Source organism: Hippocampus guttulatus, chromosome 2 (genome assembly GCF_054856545.1).
Source record: "Hippocampus guttulatus isolate MCC_2025c chromosome 2, RoL_Hgut_1.0, whole genome shotgun sequence".
Taxonomy (NCBI): Eukaryota; Metazoa; Chordata; class Actinopteri; order Syngnathiformes; family Syngnathidae; genus Hippocampus; species Hippocampus guttulatus.
In genome coordinates this window covers 6,570,751-6,591,478 of record NC_141262.1, presented here as the reverse complement: position 1 = coordinate 6,591,478, position 20,728 = coordinate 6,570,751, and the positions used below count along the sequence as shown (strand labels likewise).

At 42.2% G+C, this 20,728-nt stretch overlaps 1 protein-coding gene across 5 annotated transcripts in view; it reads right to left on the bottom strand.

The window, feature by feature from the left end:
- The window catches only part of enox2 (ecto-NOX disulfide-thiol exchanger 2), a 197,542-nt gene that overhangs the window by 36,489 nt on the left and 140,325 nt on the right, over positions 1 to 20,728 (bottom strand). For all 5 annotated transcript variants that reach the window (XM_086133080.1, XM_086133055.1, XM_086133045.1 and 2 more), the window contains 3 exons: positions 18,051 to 18,206; positions 7,040 to 7,246; positions 1,647 to 1,880 (listed from right to left, as the gene is read on the bottom strand). In XM_086133080.1, the coding sequence (XP_085989206.1) occupies positions 1,647 to 1,880; positions 7,040 to 7,246; positions 18,051 to 18,206 (597 nt within the window). The remainder of the gene's footprint in view (positions 1 to 1,646; positions 1,881 to 7,039; positions 7,247 to 18,050; positions 18,207 to 20,728) is intronic.

Genomic DNA, 20,728 nt, shown 5'->3' with positions numbered 1-20,728 from the left:
CTCACTTCAGTCGGGGGATCAAACTTGATGGATTTAACTTGCAAGATTGGAAGCTCCAAAGGGAAACAACTCACAAAAGTGCTACGGTGTGGAGTTCATTCAGCTGATTGTGATTGGTTGACCCTGAGAACAGCAATAACCCAGTTTAAGAGGGTGTCAAGGTGGGGGAAATTGTCAATGGTTCCAAAGACCAGTCAGAGTTCGCACAAAACCCTCAGGCTTCTGCTAGCGAGAAAGAAAAGTCAGCAAAAGGCTACTAGAACAGCTGAACTTTATTTGGGGTTAATGTAAGGAACTTTAAATGGTGGCAGTTTTGTGCTGACTTAATGGATGGTTGGTTGAATTGGATCAGATTCAAACCTCCCAGTTAAAGAGGGCGTGCACACTTGTGCAACCACATGATCACTTTCGTTTACTGCATCTGTCAAGAAGATAAAATGAATACATACTTTGAGTTGTACGGGGTTACTGGTCACAGTAGAATTACAATCTTTGTAAAAAATGCCGGAAAATGTGAAATGATTTATCTTGGTCTCTTTTTTTAATATATTTTGCAAGTGAATTAAATTGTCATATTATGGGAATAAAAAGTGATTACAATCGCAGGGCAAAAAATTGTTTGGAACTCCATGCGAATGAAGCCTCTATCTTCAGGATTTTTGTGTTTCTTTGATAAAATTGCATTATTTGAGGAAAAAAGCGCAGTACAAAGCCAAGAAAATATTAACGTGATTTAAGTTGGATTTATTCAATAAAAAGTAGCATGGGGGTGGGGGGTGGGAGGGGAGAGCATTTCTTTTCCATTTTAGGAGGAATTTTGTAATCATATGAGAATTCATTTACATTTTATCTTGGAAAAAATGACTTGTTTAAAGTAAGGCAGAATACTAAGCAAATCTATTTGGAATATAGATAGTGGAATGAAGTTCTGATTTATTCAAGAAAAAGTAGCATTTTCCTAATTAAACTTATTTATTTTATTTTTTTTAATGAGGACATCCTTTTTTTAAGATTGTGGATTTCATGAGGATTCTTTTTTGCTTTTTTTGTATGCTCCAAGGTAGGACTGGCCATTAATTCAATATCAATATGTATCGTGATGGACACGTGATCAATGACAATACAAAAGGACAGTAAAGACATTTTTATTTCTTTACTGTCCTTGTAAATGTATTAAATTCTTTTGTTTGTAAATGTTTTTTTTTTTAAATGGTGAAGCACACTGAGTTTGTGTATGAAATGCGGTCTTAAATGGCCAAGGCTTTGCAAGAAAAAAAAAAGTGGGGGGGGGGGCAGGGTAAAGTGGTACATTTATGACAATAAATTGCTATTTATTTTACATTAAAAAATCTGATCTGATAAAAGTTGTATTGTTCACAAATCCATTTTCTCAGATGACATCAGACTACATTTATTCTTGTATGATGGTTAAGAAGGTAATGTGACTGTAGAGTCAGGAAAGGTTTAAGAATGGTGAAAATTGATCGTGAAACTGATTCGTTCCATAAACATTATTTTCTTTGGGAAAGGTTGCTTTAAAATGAGAACAACACTGAAATCAACCAGTGTCATGAAACTGATTATGTTTGACTTTGGAGGTTCCACTGGTGTTTGACATGACACAAAACTACGATTTAATACTTAACCTTTAATCTTGTCGCCCAACTGGCTGCATTCGTGCTCTGAGAAGTGCACGATGGGGGGAGGCGAGGGCGGCCGTAAGCGGTCTTCCTCCATCTTGCGCCGGTGCCGCTCTTCTCTGGCCATCATGCGCTGGCGACATTCCCACTCATAGAGGTCATCCCGGGCCTGGGCGAAGTCTACATGGAGGCGGCCCGTGTCTTTTTTGTCTGTACTGGAGCCCAGACGGATGCGATAACCTTGAGAGACAACAGACGAGACCAGCGCAACTCAAAATACGACACCATGGATCTTAAGGTCCGACAACTTGATGTGTGTAGCGCAGTGGCGCCAATGGCTGTCAAATATTCAAATGTTTACAAAAATGCACATTATGGTTTTCAGCAGATATCTGACAGTAAAATGACAGTGCTGAGCCGGGGTTTCAAAAAGCGAAACTGATTGAAAGTGAAACATGGATGGCGACGGAAGCCTTCTTTTTGATATCTATCGACTTTTTATAGCCCATTCATATGAGGGAGACTCACCATTTTCTCAATGATGCCTTCATACTTGCACCTCAAATACATGAATTTTGGGGAACTGCTCAGCTCCCCATTGAAGAAATATCAATCCGCTGAGTTGTAGGATGACACAGGAGACATGAAAGTGAGCACTAAGGAGACTTAGTCCAAATTTTGCACGCCTTGCCCCTCACCCAATATGGCTCAGATCATCTTCCACAAATTGTATTTGGGACATTTGAGACTATTGATTCTTACCGCCAGCCACCATCTTCGTTGCTCGCTGGCTACCTTTGTTTCAGAAGTTGTACAGACTGGGCTGGATGGTCCACAGCAGTATAAAGGTACGTAAGTGTGTGTGTATGTGTATGTGTGTGTGTGTGTGTGTGTGTGTGTATATATATATATATATATATCCATCCATCCATTTTCCGAACCGCTTGATCCTCACTAGGGTCGCGGGGGGTGCTGGAGCCTATCCCAGCCGTCTTCGGGCAGTAGGCGGGGACACCCTGAATCAGTTGCCAGCCAATCGCAGGGCACACAGAGACGAACAACCATTCACGCCCACACTCACACCTAGGGCCAATTTAGAGCGTCCAATCAGCCTGCCATGCATGTTTTTGGAATGTGGGAGGAAACCGGAGCACCCGGAGAAAACCCACGCAGGCCCGGGGAGAACATGCAAACTCCACACAGGGAGGCCGGAGCTGGAATTGAACCCGGTACCTCTGCACTGTGAAGCCGACGTGCTAACCACTGGACTACCGGGCCGCCCTATATATATATATATATAAATAAAAAGAGAGAGAGAGAGAGAGAGAGAGAGAGAGAGAGAGAGAGAGAGAGAGAGAGTGAGAGAGAGAGAGTATCAGAGGTATGCAAGTGGTGTGTAATGGGTTAACATCATGTATGGGACGGTTGACCAGCCATTTTGAAACAGAGCTACTTCCTGTGTAGTGATTATTGTGAAGGGCTACGAGTTACTTCTGAAATAACAAATTTGCTCAAATTATCTTGACAGTATATGTTAATTATTCGTGATATTCGTTGATGTGAAGACACTGATCATGTTATGGATTTCGGAACACAATTAGGATACTTATTTGTCAATATGCAACACTATATGTTTATATGTGTGTATATATATATATATATATATATATATATATATATATATATATATATACACTTTATAGATAGATATTTTACACACACACACACACCCACCCACCCACACACACACACCCCCCCACACACACACACACACACACCACTTGAAGAGGTACCTAACGACTCATGAATATTAGGGAAAAAAAGCACTTAAATAACGATTCAAAATGTATTACATGTGAAAATTACGAATTGTGTCCAAATGTCGGAAAAAGGAACAGAGTGATTGATTGCAAATGTATTCAACCACTTTGACATGTGCAGTTCGTAAATTTAGTTCTTGGCGTACCGCCTCTGGAACTCGTACTACACTTTGAAAATCACTGCTCGATAGATGTCAATGTTAACATGAATGAATGAATGAGGACAAGGACAAGTACAAAACAAAATGGATGGATGGATGGATGGATGGATAAAAATAAGTTTGGACAAATAAAGGCCTCCCATCAAGTCAACGCCTTCCATCTAATAGGCAACTGGTGCTCTCTGCTGTTGTCAAGGTCATTTGTTGCAAGAATAATCATTCATAAGAATTGCTTCAGATTGTGGGTCAACGTCGAACACATTCAGCAAAGATGACACCCCAAATTACTTGGCGTGACTGACTGCAGATCCTGAATTACCAGCTGAGACATAAACAGCCTATTTGCCGCAATGCTGATTCACACCTGCCTCTGCACAGCAACGCTAGCTGAGGCTCATGGGTATTGTAGTATCCCACGCCATCTGTCTTCCCAAACTATTGACGTGTGATTCATCGAGCGTTGGCTGAAGGAAGTTGAAAGGATTACAAATGCGTCACCCAAGGGATCGTCACTTTTTAGCACTTTAGCTTGCTTTAGATCGCAAAAAGAACATTCTGTCTGGTGTAATTACCGCAGATGGGGTGTCTGTATTTGTAAGAATTGTTGGTAAATGTTGGTAGCAATATTACTATTCACAGAGGAATGCCCTCCAGCAAATAGCAAAGAAAGTGAGTGATTCATGTCTCCCAGATATGTTATAATTCAACTAGATTAATAGTTTAAAGCAAGTTGTAAATAAACCGCGTCAGTGTCATTTCAATTTCATACTTCAGCATTACCCTGAAAAATAAATGGCTTACATATGATTTCATTGAAATGAATTTTAATGAATCAATAAATAAATAAACATGAAGTGCCCTTTGAAAAACCGCTCAGCATAACTAAAGCATACATGGCTGTTTTTTTTTGTGTTCAGACGAAACTTGGCTCCTCCCTAACATCCAAAGACTGATTCTTAGAAGAAGAATCAAGATGGACCACTTAAATATGCTTCCATGATGCCAAATTTTATTTTTCTATTATCCAGCGATGTGGCCACCAGGTGGCAGTACAATACAGTCATGCGGACACCAATGAATAAGAGTTCCACAGTCACATTAAATGACTGTAAGCGGAAATAATATTACCGGTAGTTGTTTTTCGTGGAGGATAAAGAATATATGGCTCAGAGTATTGTTATATTTTCTGTCTATGTGTTGCTGCACCACTTGTCTTTGAACATGTATTACTGAAAGGATTATAACACCACAACACAATGCTTTTTGAAGACCTTGAATGGCCTGCTCTATTGTTAGAATCATGCTGAATGGACTTATCGAAAGTGAAACTACATGGTTGTGTTAAATACATCCATCCATCCATTTTCCGAACCACTTGATCCTCACTAGGGTCGCGGGGGGTGCTGGAGCCTATCCCAGCCATCTCCGGGCAGTAGGCGGGGGACACCCTGAATCAGTTGCCAGCCAATCGCAGGGCACACAGAGACGAACAACCATCCACGCCCACACTCACACCTAGGGACAATTTAGAGCGTCCAATCAGCCTGACATGCATGTTTTTGGAATGTGGGAGGAAACCGGAGCACCCGGAGAAAACCCACGCAGGCCCGGGGAGAACATGCAAACTCCACACAGGGAGGCCGGAGCTGGAATCGAACCCAGTACCTCTGCACTGTGAAGCCGACGTGCTAACCACTGGACTACCGGGCCGCCCTGTGTTAAATACACAACATGTAATTTGCTTTGCTTAATATATTTAGTTTGACGGTCACCAACTGAGAGTGGCAATAAGCAGCACGAAGCCTCTTTGTGGGTGTGGTCATGTAACTGACTGAGGGGTTGTGTGTGTGTATGTGTGTGAAGCGGAGCTCCAGTTCATGTATTAGCCAGTAGTTTGGACACACACAGTCGCTGCACATACACCGCAGCCTGAACACTCTGAGATCTCCCGACATGAAATATTGAAGTGCTGCTATATTGCGCGGCAGACCTAACTTCAAGCCCCCGACCCCCAGCTCATTTCTTTTCCCGTTTGTGCATTCCCGTGCCATCAAAAGCCCCTGCCACCGCCACTGTCTTCAGTGATGAGAATTGAGTGAGTCTCACACACACTGGACACCGTCGCAGTGTTACGTTGGAAGGCATCCGGACAAAAATATACTATTTTTCACAATAATTAGTTCATAAAATGGATTTTTAAAGTCCATGAGTCATCCTGAGTAAAAATTGAATGTAAATGAAAATATGTGGAGGTGATATCATCACTAACATCATGTCATTGTTATAAAAAGCAGGGTACACCTTATGCACTCCCACTGTACACTCTGGATTTGCTTGAGTACACCTGGTATACACCCTTTGAATACCATTACACGATACATAGCTCTATTCCCCACCCCGTCCCGTTCGAACAGGATCTGTGGCCCCTCCATACACTCTCTGAACTGTACATTCTATTCACCACTGAATAAACCCTGCAAACACCTTCTTGACACAAGTACAGAATACTGTACACCCGCTATATTCCCTTTGTAAACCTCTGTTCACTTGCTAATAATCGACTGTTTACCCTCTGGAAAGCTTATCCACTGTACGCCTTCGAAACAGTCTCTGTTCATCTTCAATACGCCGCTCTGCATCCACTGTACAAACACACACTGTGTACCCAGTAGACTACAACTTTATACACCCCACATGTATAGTACTGTATACCCTTCTCTTGTTTCTATACAACAACTTTAGTCATTTCTACTTAGTGACCAGCGCAAAATCAGCGTAACCAGTGATGCAAATCTGCAAAAAGGCGGGTTAAACTGGGTTTTGGCACCAAGTAGGACTTCATCGGCAAACCTCCAAATTACATTTGTCAATTAGCGGAGAAGATCAGCATGTAGTGGACACAGAGCCAAACACAAACAGCATCCATGTGTGACTTCGTGGAGGTCTATATTGTATATACCTTAAGTAGTGCGCCCCATTGTAGCTCAAGACATGAACAACCATTGTGATTAACGATCAATCAATTCATTGTTTCTTGTTTTATGTTGAGAGGGAAGAAATTTCATCTGTGCTGTATGCACATTGGACAATAAAGTTGTATCCAATCCAATCCAATCCAATTAGGGACACATTGTTACTGATATAAGTAATAATGCTAATTGATGCAAGTGCTGGCATCAGTACCAATACAGCACAGTGAAATGGATGGATGCACTATGCATCTGTCAACTAAAATAGTGCATTAGTGGCAATGTTCATGTGTCAACAAAAATAGATCAGTTCGGAGGAAATGATGATGTTCGCACTTGAAGGCGTCATTATGGATTTTCAAAAGGTCGGGACATGCAACCATTCTATCAATCGATGGTGGAAAGAATAGCCGCCAGGAATAGTGGCAAGGTTGAGAAATGTTCCTTACCGGACAAGAAGAGGGCCTTGTCCACTGTGAACTCCTCGGCGAATCGAATATGGCAGAAGTTCTTCTTGCTTTTACGAATGGCCGTGATATCGCCGCACTGTCCGAACACCTCCATGATGAGCTGTTCGTTGGCATTCTCAGGCAGGCCGCCGACAAACACTGTCTTACAACCTGGAGGGCGCTCTCTAGTTGCTGGAGGTGGGAGATCTGTTGGTTGAAAAAGAATGGCTGGACTGAAAACCGCAGATGGGGATAGTAAACAAACATGTTTTTTTTTTGTTTTTTTTACCCATTCACTGGCGTGCCAACCAATGAATCATTTATTGCTCGCAAGAACATTGTGTGAAGATTAAACTGTTGAGGGACAACGTTTTGGATGGCAATAAAATCCAAGTCACAACAGTATTTTACTATTAAGAGCAGAGAAGGGAGCAGTAGCGACAATTGAAAAATACTAAATAATTTAATACGCGCTTGAAACACCAACATCTGAATAATGCCTGTTCTAACGGGCTCAATAAAAAAAAGACATCTAAGCGCTGCAATACATCAAACTGAAGAGGAGGGGGAGGGTGGGGGATGATAACCGACATTGTTATCCTGAAGAATAGCAAAAATCCATTAAGATGTAAAGGAAAATTTCCTAAGCGGGAACGACACAGCAGACAGCAAAAAACGGTCTAAATAATCCACTTCTCACGGGACGCCGGAAGGAACACGTCATCAAAAGCTGAACACATGAATAGGGATGACTTGAGAGCAATGGTTTCTTGATTGTATTTGTAAGATTAATGCAACTAGTTTAGCATCACATGCATGAAAATGAAGCCCCTCTGCTTGGCTGCAATCACTTATAAAAAGTCGCCGAGTGTTGATTGATCTCATCTCCAATAGATCCGCCACGGTTGATATGATTGGAGGAGTCGACGACGGGAGAATCAGATGATTCAAGGCATGCCAAGGATGCTTGTCGTGCTGTTGGAGAAGCTCTGCGGGCTTCCAGACAATCTGACTTGGATACTTAAAAGAAGAACAGCAACCTTTGGGTCACAGTCGGGACGGGCCTCATTTGCATCATTTTGGACTAAGACAAAAGGGATTTAAAAGACTTTAAATGTGCGACGTCTGTAATTTAAAGGCACCAACCCGATGGGTGAGACATGAAGGTGCTCTGCCAGTTGGTGTGATCTTAGCACACCTTTGAGGAGCTGTAGCTTCAAATACTGTACTGAGAGGGTGAAGCTCACCCACTTGCTTGGTTCTAATTTATAGACATCAAGATACACACTGAGTCAATTTCCTGGAAGGTTGCGGACCAAATAAGTGTGAGATTGAGGCCCAAAGCAAATAATTTGTCATCAATTCCAACACTAGGGTTCTGAAAAACCTTCAAATATGTAAAATAATTTGGATTTTCAAGAGGGTTTTGAAAGAGTAGAATAGCATTGGACAGCAGGTACTTTATTGAACTTACCGTATTTTCTGGACTATAAGTGTAGTTCTTTTCATCGTTTGGCCGGGAGTGCGATTTATACTCTGGAGCGACTTGAGTTAAATTATTAACACATTATTATATCATTTCACATGCTGTTTTCACATTAAACCGCAAGAGGGCGCTCTAGGCCTGTGTTGATAAGTCAATGATGAGTGATATAAGTGACCTAAAAGAGTAAGCGGCACATCTCCTACAGACGGAGTTGGCAGAGTTGTTTAATTTAAAACTGACACCGAGGATGAAGATTTCATTGGATTTGGTGATTTGGAGTGACACTGATGGTTTGGTAAACTTATTAGCATTTCTTTATGCTGTAGTTATCTGAATAACTCATGAATATGTCAAGTGAAGATATCAGGCATGCTCTCAGTTCGTTGTTTATGCGTCATGTAACATTAGCATATTGCACACTTATTCAGCCTGTTGTTTTATTTTAATTTTAAATTGCCTTTCAAGATGACACATATGTTCTTGGTGTTGAATTTTATCAATTACATTTCCCCCCAAAATGCGACGTATACTCCAGTGTGACTTAGATATGTCTTTGCATTTTATGGCTGGTGTGACCTATACTCCGGATATTTATAATCCGGAAAATACGGTAATATTTATTGGATTTTAAACCACAACTGGTCAACAATGTAGGCTGGAATTCAAGTATTTTTGTCATTCGTTAAAGTTTCAACAGTAAGTGCTTTTAACTTGATGTAGCATGAAATGATGCGAAAACAGCTTCCAGACAACTGGTAAATACAGTACTTTCACCGCAAGAAAGTGCTTTAAACTCTGCGTACTATAAAACCAATAAATCAAGCTGGCATGTGCCGCTGAGGACGGGTTTCATGAGATTGGAGTTATTCACAAGCTGTGGTTCTTGTTAGTAAAACTAAATAGAAACACTGGATACAAAGATACACAAAGTGAGTCTAGCCACTAATTAATTACCTTGTATTACTGTACATGAGCGCCGCCTTTGACACAATCTCTCACCCTATCCTCCTCAATAGACTCTCCTCCATTGGTCTCTCCCACACTCCCCTCAGTTGGTTCCACTCCTACCTCACTGGCCGCACTCAGTTTGTCCAGCTCAAATCCTTCACCTCAAAGCCCTCCCCAGTCACCACAGGTGTACCACAGGGATCTGTCCTAGGTCCCCTTCTCTTCATCATCTACCTCCTGCCTCTTGGCCATATCCTCCGCAAATTTAATATCCACTTTCACTGCTTTGCTGATGACACCCAGCTCTACCTCTCCTGCAAGCCAAACTCCATACTCCCACCCCCTCCCTCACCTCTTGCCTCTCCGAACTCAAAACATGGTTCACAACAAACTTTCTTAAATTAAATGCTAATAAAACTGAAGTCCTCCTTCTTGGCACCAAATCCACTTTATCCAAAGTAAACAGTTTTTCCTTCAACATTGACAGCTCCCTAGTGTCCCCCTCCCCCCAGGTTAAGAGTCTGGGTGTCATCCTGGATAGCATGCTCACCTTCCACTCACATATCAACACCATCACCCGCACTGCTTATTTCCACCTCCGCAATATTACCAGACTTCGCCCTTCCCTCACCCCCCGCACCACTGCTATTCTTGTCCACAGTCTTGTCACATCCCGCCTTGATTACTGCAACGCTCTCCTCTTCGGCCTACCTCAAAAGTCCCTCCATAAAATCCAGCTGGTTCAAAACGCCTCTGCTCGCATCATCACAAAAACATCTTCCCAGCAGCACATCACCCCCGTTCTCCAACAGCTCCACTGGCTCCCTGTTCAACATCGCATCAATTACAAACTGCTTCTATATACATATATGGCCATCCACAACCTGGCCCCTCCTTACCTATCCGACCTTCTCCAGGTGCATATCCCCTCTCGCTCCCTCAGATCCTCGTCCTCCCTCCGCCTGTCAGTGCCCCCTGCCCGACTGAGCACCATGGGAGCCAGAGCCTTCAGTCACGCTGCTCCAAAGCTTTGGAACAACCTACCTCCGGACCTCCAAAACTGCACACCTCTTTCCACTTTCAAGTCCCGTCTAAAAACACACCTGTTCAGGATTGCCTACAACACATAGCTCTTCCATTTCCTATGTTTTTATGATTTTATGTCCTGTTTTTATAAAATATCTCGTTTACTAATTTTTACATTGTATTTTCTTATTGTTTGTACAGTGTCCTTGGGTGGCATGAAAGGCGCTTTTAAATAAAATGCATTATTATTATTATTATGTCATTCCTATTTTTAAGTGAATCAATGAAAATAACAAAGTAGATGGTTTACAACTTTTGGTATTTATTGCACTTTATTAAGCATCTATATATTTTGAGTACAGCTATATAGTTTGCCAATCAAGTTTCTAATGGCCCACTAAATACTCTTAGGAGTTATTGTATTGTGTTGTGGATATATTTGGAAAAGTAGGTTGCCTTTAAGGCTTTGCTTTTGTTTTGTTGAGTGGTCCTTTTTTCTAAAAATGTTTGACATTTTAGAGAAATGCATCCAAAGCATATGCTCAGCCCTTAAGGGCACGGATACAACAAACCAGCTGTTGAATCTGTCTGTGAAAAAGATAAATGGTGGAGCCTGGCTCTCTCAAAGCACACTGGTGTCTCCCATTTCAATAAATTTGCGATCACTGACTTGGTGTGGAACCGTTCACAAGCCAGATGCGAGAATGCTGCCGCCCTGGAAGGAGAATGGCCATCAATCAGGGTGTAACGCGCTTGTCAGCTGATGTCAGCTGGGATCGGCTCGGGTTACCCGCAACACTAATGTGGTGTAGAAAATGGATGGACGGAAATGTCGCAGGCCACTTTCTCCACTGTATGGTACCTACTCAGCTTGGTACATCTTTACTCATTATTTATTTTCCACTGTCAAAAGCAGGTGTACCAGGCTTTTTCACTTGGAGTTTGAGCTGTCAAAACCGTGTTTTATAACAAATGTTGCGCTGGACTGTGACAATCGCCAAAATGCTTGTAGCCCGCTACTGATCCGGACAAACAGTCAAACGCTAAATAGAAATACGCGCAAGGACCACCGAGGGGATGCTAACACTGAACTCAACTCAACGGTAAATTGAGTCAGAGCTCCTGATGTCACTCACAAGGCCACACACTTGAAAGGCACATGCCGACACACAAACACAAAAATACCTATTGACATTAGTCCAGGCATTTTGCAATGTTTGTTAGCATTAAGCTAAGCAGCTGGCCCTAGGGCACAGCTGTGTGCCGATTTTAAATTGACAACGAGCTTCAAGCTGTCAAATGATGTACTCATAGTCTCGTCACATCTGACCAAAGATATTATCGAACGCATCGCAGTAGACCAACGAATCTGTTCCGAGTCGGTCGGCCCATAACACTGAATACTTGTGAGCCATATGCGGTTGGAGTTTGCATGTAGGCTACCTGAAACACGGAAGTCTGTTTGTGTAGTGTACGCAGCTATGTAGGAACAAATACAGAGGATACAGTGAAGCGGTAAAAGGTAAAGTGTTTAATGAGCACAGGAGTGAGTGCCGTGAATACAGCCGCCTCTGCAGTGCAACCCCTCAACTCTTCTGTTGTTTGCTTGGCGACGGACTCTCACCATCGCTGAGAGGCACTAATGCTAACGGCCAGCCACGGAAGACAGCATTGATGGCCACAGGGCGACTTCCCCTGCATCTCCCAAACACATAACAAACGGACTTTTGTGGACCACTACCTGATGAACCTCGTCGTCAAAATTGACCTCGTGTGACAACAAGTGTAACTGAGAGGTTCTGGGATGTACTGGCTTAAACAGGGGGACACGTCTGGCACTGCAGGATTTGAGTCCTGGGCGGCGTAGTGGGTGACTTGACAGTGGCCTTTGTTAGTTTTGGTCGCAGCTCTCTGCAGGCCATTCACTCATGTGGTTCGGGGATTTTTGCTCATTTTGATCCCATGTGATGTGATCTTGGAGCCCCAGATCAATTGGTGGTCTTGTACTGCATATCTTCCATTTTCTAATTATTGCTCCCACAGTTGATTTCTTCACACCAAGCTGCTTACCTATTGCAGATTCAGTCTTCCCAACCTGGTGCAGGTCGATTTTTTTCAATTTTGTTTCTGCTGTCCTTTGACTGGTTTTGGCCACAGTGGAGTTTAGAAAAGGACTGTTTGAGGTTGTGGACAGGCATTTTTTTAATACAAGTTCAAACAGATGCCATTAATCTTCTGCAGAGCGCACGTGTGCCGTGCAGCTGGTCAGGACGGCCGCGTCGCGGTCACCCCCCCTTCCCATTCATCCTCCCCCTTATTACATGTTATGTCTTGTGACTTGTTGTAACTGTCATATGCTTATTTATGTGCTAGGGTCTTTTTTTTATCCTGGACTTAAATTATTGCTTCAGACAACAAAGTGTATGCAGAAAAGTGGCGAAGATTGCACGACTGTCTGTGTCCTATGTGTTGTGTTGTGTTATTTTTGTTATTTTGACTTCAAAATGGCGCAGCGAGAGTGGCTGCCTTTCCAGCAGCTCCTATATTTTGTTGTTCTTCTTCTTCCTTTGATAACTTTGCTGCTGTGAATTGGGAATTTCTCCATTGCGAGACGAATAAAGGTTTTCTTTTCTTTTCTTATCTTATCCTCAGAAGAGGATAGTTTGAGCGTGGTTTTTTTTCCCTCTCCCTACCCAGCGTTTTCCTTTCTGAAGTCTGATTGTTATTTCCCCATTGCGGGACAAATAAAGGATATCTTAATCTTAATACTGGTAACAGCCTTTCTTCTTTGTATGTGACCAAATACTTATTTTCCACCAGAAATTCTTTAAAGTCAGACAATGGGATTTTCTGGAATTTTTTTTTACCCCTTATTTTATCTCTTTTTGTTTACGTATAACAATGACAGAAATTACAGGCCTCTTTCAGCCTTTTCATTGAGAGAACTTGCACAGCTGACTAAGTACTTTTTTGCCCCACTATAATCTACTGATGCACTTTTATACTGCACAAATCAGGCCAATATGGAGGAGCTGAAGAGGTCTGCATGTGTTGAGCTCGACGGGGCAAAGGTGAGATGGACAGTGAGATGTCAAGCGAAAGGAGGTAATGCACACTGATGGTGAAGTTATTCACAGCGAGGAGAAGGAGGAGGGAAACGAATCCCCGAAGGGAGTCGGTGAGGAAGGGGCATGGGATGCAGGTTTTAACGCTCAGCTAAAGGTCAGTCAGAGGGGACGCTGTGTGAGTTGTTAAGACAAAGGGGGGCCTCTGGTGGAAGTCATACACAATACTGTTACATGGACATGAAACACCTGAAAACCGTGGCAGCTTGGGCAAACAGACCCATCTTTGAAAAGGAGATCAAAACACGGTGGAAAATTCTTCATATTACGATTAAGGGACCGACCGCTATTGCAGTTAAAGCAAACTGCTGAGCTTATTTTATGCTCACATTTTATTTTCCTCAGTTCATTTTGTGCTCACATACAATTCTCTTGACAACATACATAGGATATAATTACACGGCGCCTTCATCTGTGTTGCTGTTACTTATTGCAGCCTCAAATCTAACATTTACAGCGCGGCTGTCGAACTCCTTTGCATCGAGGGCCTTCTCTGAATTCAACCTCTCAGAATTCCCGCTTTTTAATCTTCAGTAGGACGTTCAATCCATCCGGGATTTCCAAGAGGAATCCAGGACACATTCCGACAGATACATCTCGACCGGCTCGTTTAAATGTTAAAGAGCTGCCACTGGCTCGCAGGATGTCCCCAGATGAACTCAGACTCTGGTGCGACCCTCAATCATGAGCTCTGAGAGTGCAGCGATGAGAAAACGGGAATGGCTTACAACAAAAGGTCTGAGGATCCAATTTAACCCCCGGACGCTGCGGCATGCATATAGAAGCACAGATCTACGTATCTCCAACAATCCAGCCACGAACCGTATACAACAAGACTGTAACAGTTTATTATCATCAATATACTGCTCCTGCTGATTTGTGTTGGGTGTTTGCATTTTCAGGAGGCTTCTGATTTGCAAATAGGACTCATTGATATTCAAGGGGAAAGGAAAAGCTGCGGTCTCACCTTGACACAAATGCTTGTAACAAGAAAAGGGGGTTCTGCGCAGTTTGCCAAGGTGACCCCGGATCAACTAACTTTAACGCTTTGTGATATTTGCGGACCGCCCTGGTAGCCTCTCAGGTTAGGAGTGACTTCTGGAGCTGCTTGTAGCAAAGGAGGGAAAGTTGGTTTTGACTTAACCAAAACGAATGGTTCCATTTTAAAATGGACCGTCTTTGAATCGTATCACACCCCATGTTTCAAGCTATGTATCGAATCAGTCTTTATTCAAAAGGCGCAACCCCCGCTATTCTATTTCATATATTATCGAGAGCATGCAGAGAAATGTCTTGCTGCCATACAACAAGCACACCAGCTGATATTTTTGAAAAAGAACATGTAAGCCTTTGGCAAAAGCTTTCGGTTGTGCATACAGTTGTTCTTTATACGGAACAATCACAGCGGCAGGTTTTTAATGTGAAAACAGACATGTTTCATACTTAATGTCTATGTTTTGGAATCAGTAAAGCTGAGTTGGTTGTAAGATAAATTCCAATGAAACAACATTCTTGTTTATTTGGTGTTACCTTTAACTAGTACAGGTTTATTTACAGACTGGCTAGTGTCTCGAAATACCATGTCGCAATCGCATTTATCATAGCGCATTGTATCATTCAAAAACAACAACAAAAAAAGCGATATTGTTCTCTTTTATTGGATGGATGCGCATTCCTACTGTACAGTCTTGCAAAACACACCATGCAATTTTTTTATTTTTATTTTTTACCACATTATTGGTACAATGAAGAGTAAAAGATGAACCATACATCATTTGAAGTATAAAAACCATCCGTGCTGGCTTAAAAGTCAAATTGAGAGCAGAAACTTGGCTTTCTTGTCGAAAACCAACCCTATCATCTGTTTCTACGGATGTCGGCTTCTTCGTCGGCTCGCCGGGAGATTAAGTGCTTTACGTGACATCTTGCGAGATGTGAGGCGAGGCAGAAAAAAAAATAGCAAGGTGGGAGGAAAAACAGAAAATAGGACCCAAAAAACAAAGATCATAAATAAAACCACATATAGATCAGAAAAAGACTCTGGCTTGAGGCACAAGCAGATTTTTTGAGTTTTTTAACTGATCCGAGCATAATCGCTGTTGTAAAGAAGCGAAGCAAGACTTTCATAAGTCACTTTTTTCCCCCCACCAAACTACAGCAACCTCCCAAAAGCAGTTTACCATGATGCCGCTATTTGTGTTGACTGAGCTAATCTCTCAAATGTGACACTATCAATAGCTTTTATCTCCTTGAAGACCACAATCAGAAGCCCCGATGAGCAAAATTTTCTTCTGAAAATGGAGCCAAGGTGCTAACCAGTGACAGTGCCACCGTTGTGACTCGAAATAATGGGGGAGATAAATGGCGCTTCACACTTGTAGTCTGAATAAACAAATGTGACCTAAAAGTATTACAAGCTTGCTTTTGTGTGTGACTGTGAACCCTCATTATGGGCTGACTTGATGCTGAAAGAGCCTGCTGCTCACACATTTTATCTCTTAGAATAACTGCTCAAGTTGGAACTCAACCCATTATCTTTTTTTCTCGTGCATTTGATGACTAAATAGTCCTTCACATCCACACAAAATATTTTTGTACTGGGGCTTCACAAAACTGCATTTGCATTAACTATATATATATAAAAAAAAAAGTTAAGCATGTTTTTTCAAACCAGGCAGTTTTTGTGGAAGAGCACGTTACTTGCTTGAAAAATGTTTTCCCTTAAAAATACACTATTAAAAAAAATTGTAACTGACATTAAATTTCTGGTTATGAGTATATACCGTTTATACAGTGTATATACTGCAACCACTCATCTAGTTTGGGGGTCACTGCCCCGAGTGCTCCGACCACCACAGGCACGACTGTCACCTTTACCTTCCAGGCTCTCTCCAGCTCCTCTCTGAGCCCTTGGTATTTCTCGAGTTTCTCGTATTCCTTCTTTCTGATGTTTCCATCACTTGGGACCGCTACATCCACTACAACGGCTTTCCTCTAACCTTTATCTATGATCACGATATCTGGTTGGTTCGCCATTACCATCTTGTCAGTCTGGATCTGGAAGTCCCACAGGATCTTCGCTCTGTCATTCTCCACCACCTTCGGAGGTGTTTCCCATTTTGACCTTGGGGTTTCCAGTCCATACTCCGCACAGATGTTTCGGTAGACTATGCCAGCCACCTGGTTATGGCGTTCCATGTAGGCTTTCCCTGCCAGCATCTTACACCCTGCAGTTATGTGTTGGATCGTCTCAGGTGCCTCTTTGCACAACCTACACCTTGGGTCCTGTCTGGTGTGGTATATCTGGGCCTCGATGGCTCTGGTGCTCAGGGCCTGCTCCTGAGCATGAGTGCCTCTGTGCTGTCCTTCAGGCCAGCCCTCTTTAGCCATTGATAGGACATCAGCAACATTCATTCATTCATTCATTCATTTTCCGAACCGCTTGATCCTCACTAGGGTCGCGGGGGCTGCTGGAGCCTATCCCAGCTGTCTTCGGGCAGTAGGCGGGGGAGACCCTGAATCGGTTGCCAGCCAATCGCAGACATCAGCAACAGTCTTGATGAAAAACGGTTTCAATTTACATTCACAAATTATTTTCACTTCAATGTACTTTGTAGAGGTGACTCACACACTGACTAGAATGAAACTGAGAGTAGCTTGACAAACGATTTCCTGTCTGTTACGTATTGTTAAAGGGTGTGTAGTTCCTTTTAGTTTGACTAGATCTAGATCTAGTCTTATACTTGGAAGGTAAAAATGTGCACTAAAGAACAAACAAGGCCTGCTCTGATACCATGACACTGATACCACTTTACAAGCCTGACTTATACTACTTTGTGACACTCCCAGTTGAGGTTTACTATACAACTGTAAAACTAACAACAATACCAAGAATCACATGTATATCACTGGCGTCTCATTGGAAACACATGTGGGTCTTTTTTTTTTTTTTTTTTTTACAAATTATTGGGCACTCTGAAGTGTTGAGAACGGCTTACTTTCTTTGATGATGCAATGTGAATGATTGAGCAAACATGCCCTTTTTGGGGTCTCCTAAAAATGACTACTTTAGAGGTTCAAGGTTTCGGCCCGATCCCAGCGATATTAAAAACGTAGCGTGTTCATTTTACAAAGGTCGGCTGGCATAAAGCTGACACATCATGCGAAAAGCCGTAGATGGGCTTCGGAAATAACCATCACAGGTAATTGTACTCTTGCTATCATTTACTGCACATGCATTAATTGCATGTGTGTACCACACTGCCCTCTGGAGGCCGAGGCGAAAAAACCACAAGCACCATGTCAGTCACAAGGCAATGCTTCAAGGTCAAATGTTTGTAAATGTGATGTATTTGGCAAGTTCAATATAAAGTTTGTGTTTTGGAACATTGTTACATTCAAATCATCGTCAAGAATCGGAACTTACTGGGGTTGGGGGGGAAGAGAGTGCAGCTCTTGCAGTGGATAATCTCCTTGACGACGGGCACGTCGTGCGACAGGGGCGCGGGCACCATGCCCAAGGCGGGCATCAAGGGATTAATGGGGGTGATTCCGGCCATCATCCCGAGGCTGGGGTCGAAGTCTGGCAGGAAGGAAGACGCTGGGATCAGCTCTTGCAGCAATTCCTCACACAGTCACACTTCATCATATGTTGATCACATTTTTCCTTCCAGTTTAAAAAAAATCATTGTGAATTGATTGTGTGGTTAGTCCCACTCATGACTAAATAATGCCGTAAATGATATTCATTATTAAAACGTTAGCCGGGTGAGTCCCCCTGTATGACACCTTCCACTGCTGTTGCTGCTGTTAGGAGTTTTGAGTTCTTCCGGTACAAACTCCAACCACAATAACAAACTCTTCACTATTGTCAGTACAAAAGGAGCAGTGTCAGCAGGCAATATTTTTCATGCAGCTCATTCGATTACGCAGGTGCACTTAATGCTATGACTGGCATCGAGTTGAAATCCAACTGCTTGCAACTGCTATTTGGGTACCTCTTCAAAGAAAGCTTTTTTGCTGCATCGTCTACTTCCAACAGTCATCTGTGTTTATAATTTGACACTTCATTGTCAATGCAAATTTTAGAGTTACTGTATATTTTATTTTATACTAAACTGTATCATTGACTTTCTTGCGACGATTTATCAGGGGACCTTGAGCGGCATAAAAGAACAAAAAAAAACTGTGAATAAAAGTTACTTTCCTTCTTTTAAGTTTTATATTCAATACTTATAAATAGAAAGCAACATATACATTTTTGATCTTTGATGTGATATTTGATCATTTTATTGAATCATAAATATTTGATAACACCAGGGCAAAAACAGCCTCATTAAGAAATACAATTATGTCTACATTATTATTCACAATATTTGAAAAAAGCATCATATTTAAAACATATTTCTTCAAACAAAGCATAATTATGAATGTATTTACAATTAATTGGGTTAATCATATTTGAGAAACTAACATCACACACACACATCAACCCTAGGAAAACGAAGGAGTTGGTCGTGAATTTCTGCAGGAAACAGTCCTCACCTGCACAGATGAACATCCAGGGTATGGACATAGAGAGGGTGACCTCCTACAAGTACCTAGGTGTTCTTCTAAACAATAAACTGCACTGGTCTACTAACACGGACGCCCTGATTAGGAAAGGACAGAGCCGACTCTTCCTACTCAGGAAACTGAGGTCGATTGGGGTTCACTCCTTATGACTTTCGAAAACTCAGTGGTGGCTTCGGCCATCCATTATGGCATTGTCTGCTGGTCAGGCAGTATCTCGGCCCGGGACAGAAAGAGAGTGGAGCGACTGGTCAGGAGGGCCAGTTCTGTCCTGGGCTGCTCCATAGACACTCTCGAGGAGGTGGGCAACAGGAGGATGCTAGCTAAGCTAAAAGCTATGATGGACAGTCCCTCCCACCCCCTCCAGCCTGCCCTGACAGCACTTATTACATAAAATGTATTTTAGAAAAAAAATGCATATTTTATTAATGTATGAATTTAACACAGTACAGCCTATTGTACAAAATAATTGAAATTCTTTGGAAAACCCATCACATTTCTCAAAGTCTCATAATTGTATTCACGCATGCTGTATTTTCCATGACGTGACTTTAGCAGGACTGTGACAGATATATTCAAGGACTCAACGATAACATTTTTACTATTTGTACGATAACAATGGCAAATATATCGCTTCCATTTCCAAGCAGACTCATTTGGACGTGCGGTAAATCCCATGCAGGCCAAGTTACATATACAGCACTAAATGGAAATAGATCCTATAATTCCTTATAAATGAAGGGAGTTGGAGAATAGAGGCATTAGCACATTAAAGGTGCAGACTTGGAATAGATCCCTGGAGCCAGCGAGGATGTAATAAATACGCAAGTTATAAAACAAGTTGCAATAATGAGTGGAGAGAAATAGAGTAGTGCGCAAATTGCATCAGGCAAGGGCGCTTTGCCAATAAATCCCTTTGAATTGATTTGAAAGAGACCCAAGTAACATGAAGGAAAGACTGCAAATTATATTTCAACACATTATCGAACAGAAAGCAAGAGTGCATCGGGACAATGCGTCGCGCCACCTTGAGGAAGGTGCGCCACATTTGGTGTCAATCAAGTGCGGTGCGCTGCAGCGGGTAATAACGTTGATTTGTCTCCCAACAAGGTCCCTCGTTTCCATTTGTGTGGTACAGCTCCAGGATATGTTTCATCACTTGCATACTATTATCACAATTGTTATTATTCCCTCCATACTTATTACGCCGTACTGAATGACAAAACGTGCACATCACATACTTACTGTTTATCGGAGAGTTGTGTTTATACAGCCTTTCACCAGACGAAGCGGGTTGTCATTTACTGAAATTTACGGATTAATCATGTCAAACTATTCAGTTTTCATGCTAATATGGGATGTCAAGCAAAACCCATTGCTATTCCCTCTGTAACCGACATGTCACTCAGCCGAAATGCTGAGAAATGTGACAAATGAGTACATAGCAATACCCAGATGTCAGCGCAGAGCACACAAATAGCAATGAAGCAGTTTGAGACTGGCCATTTAAACCAGATGTCTCCCAAATAGCGG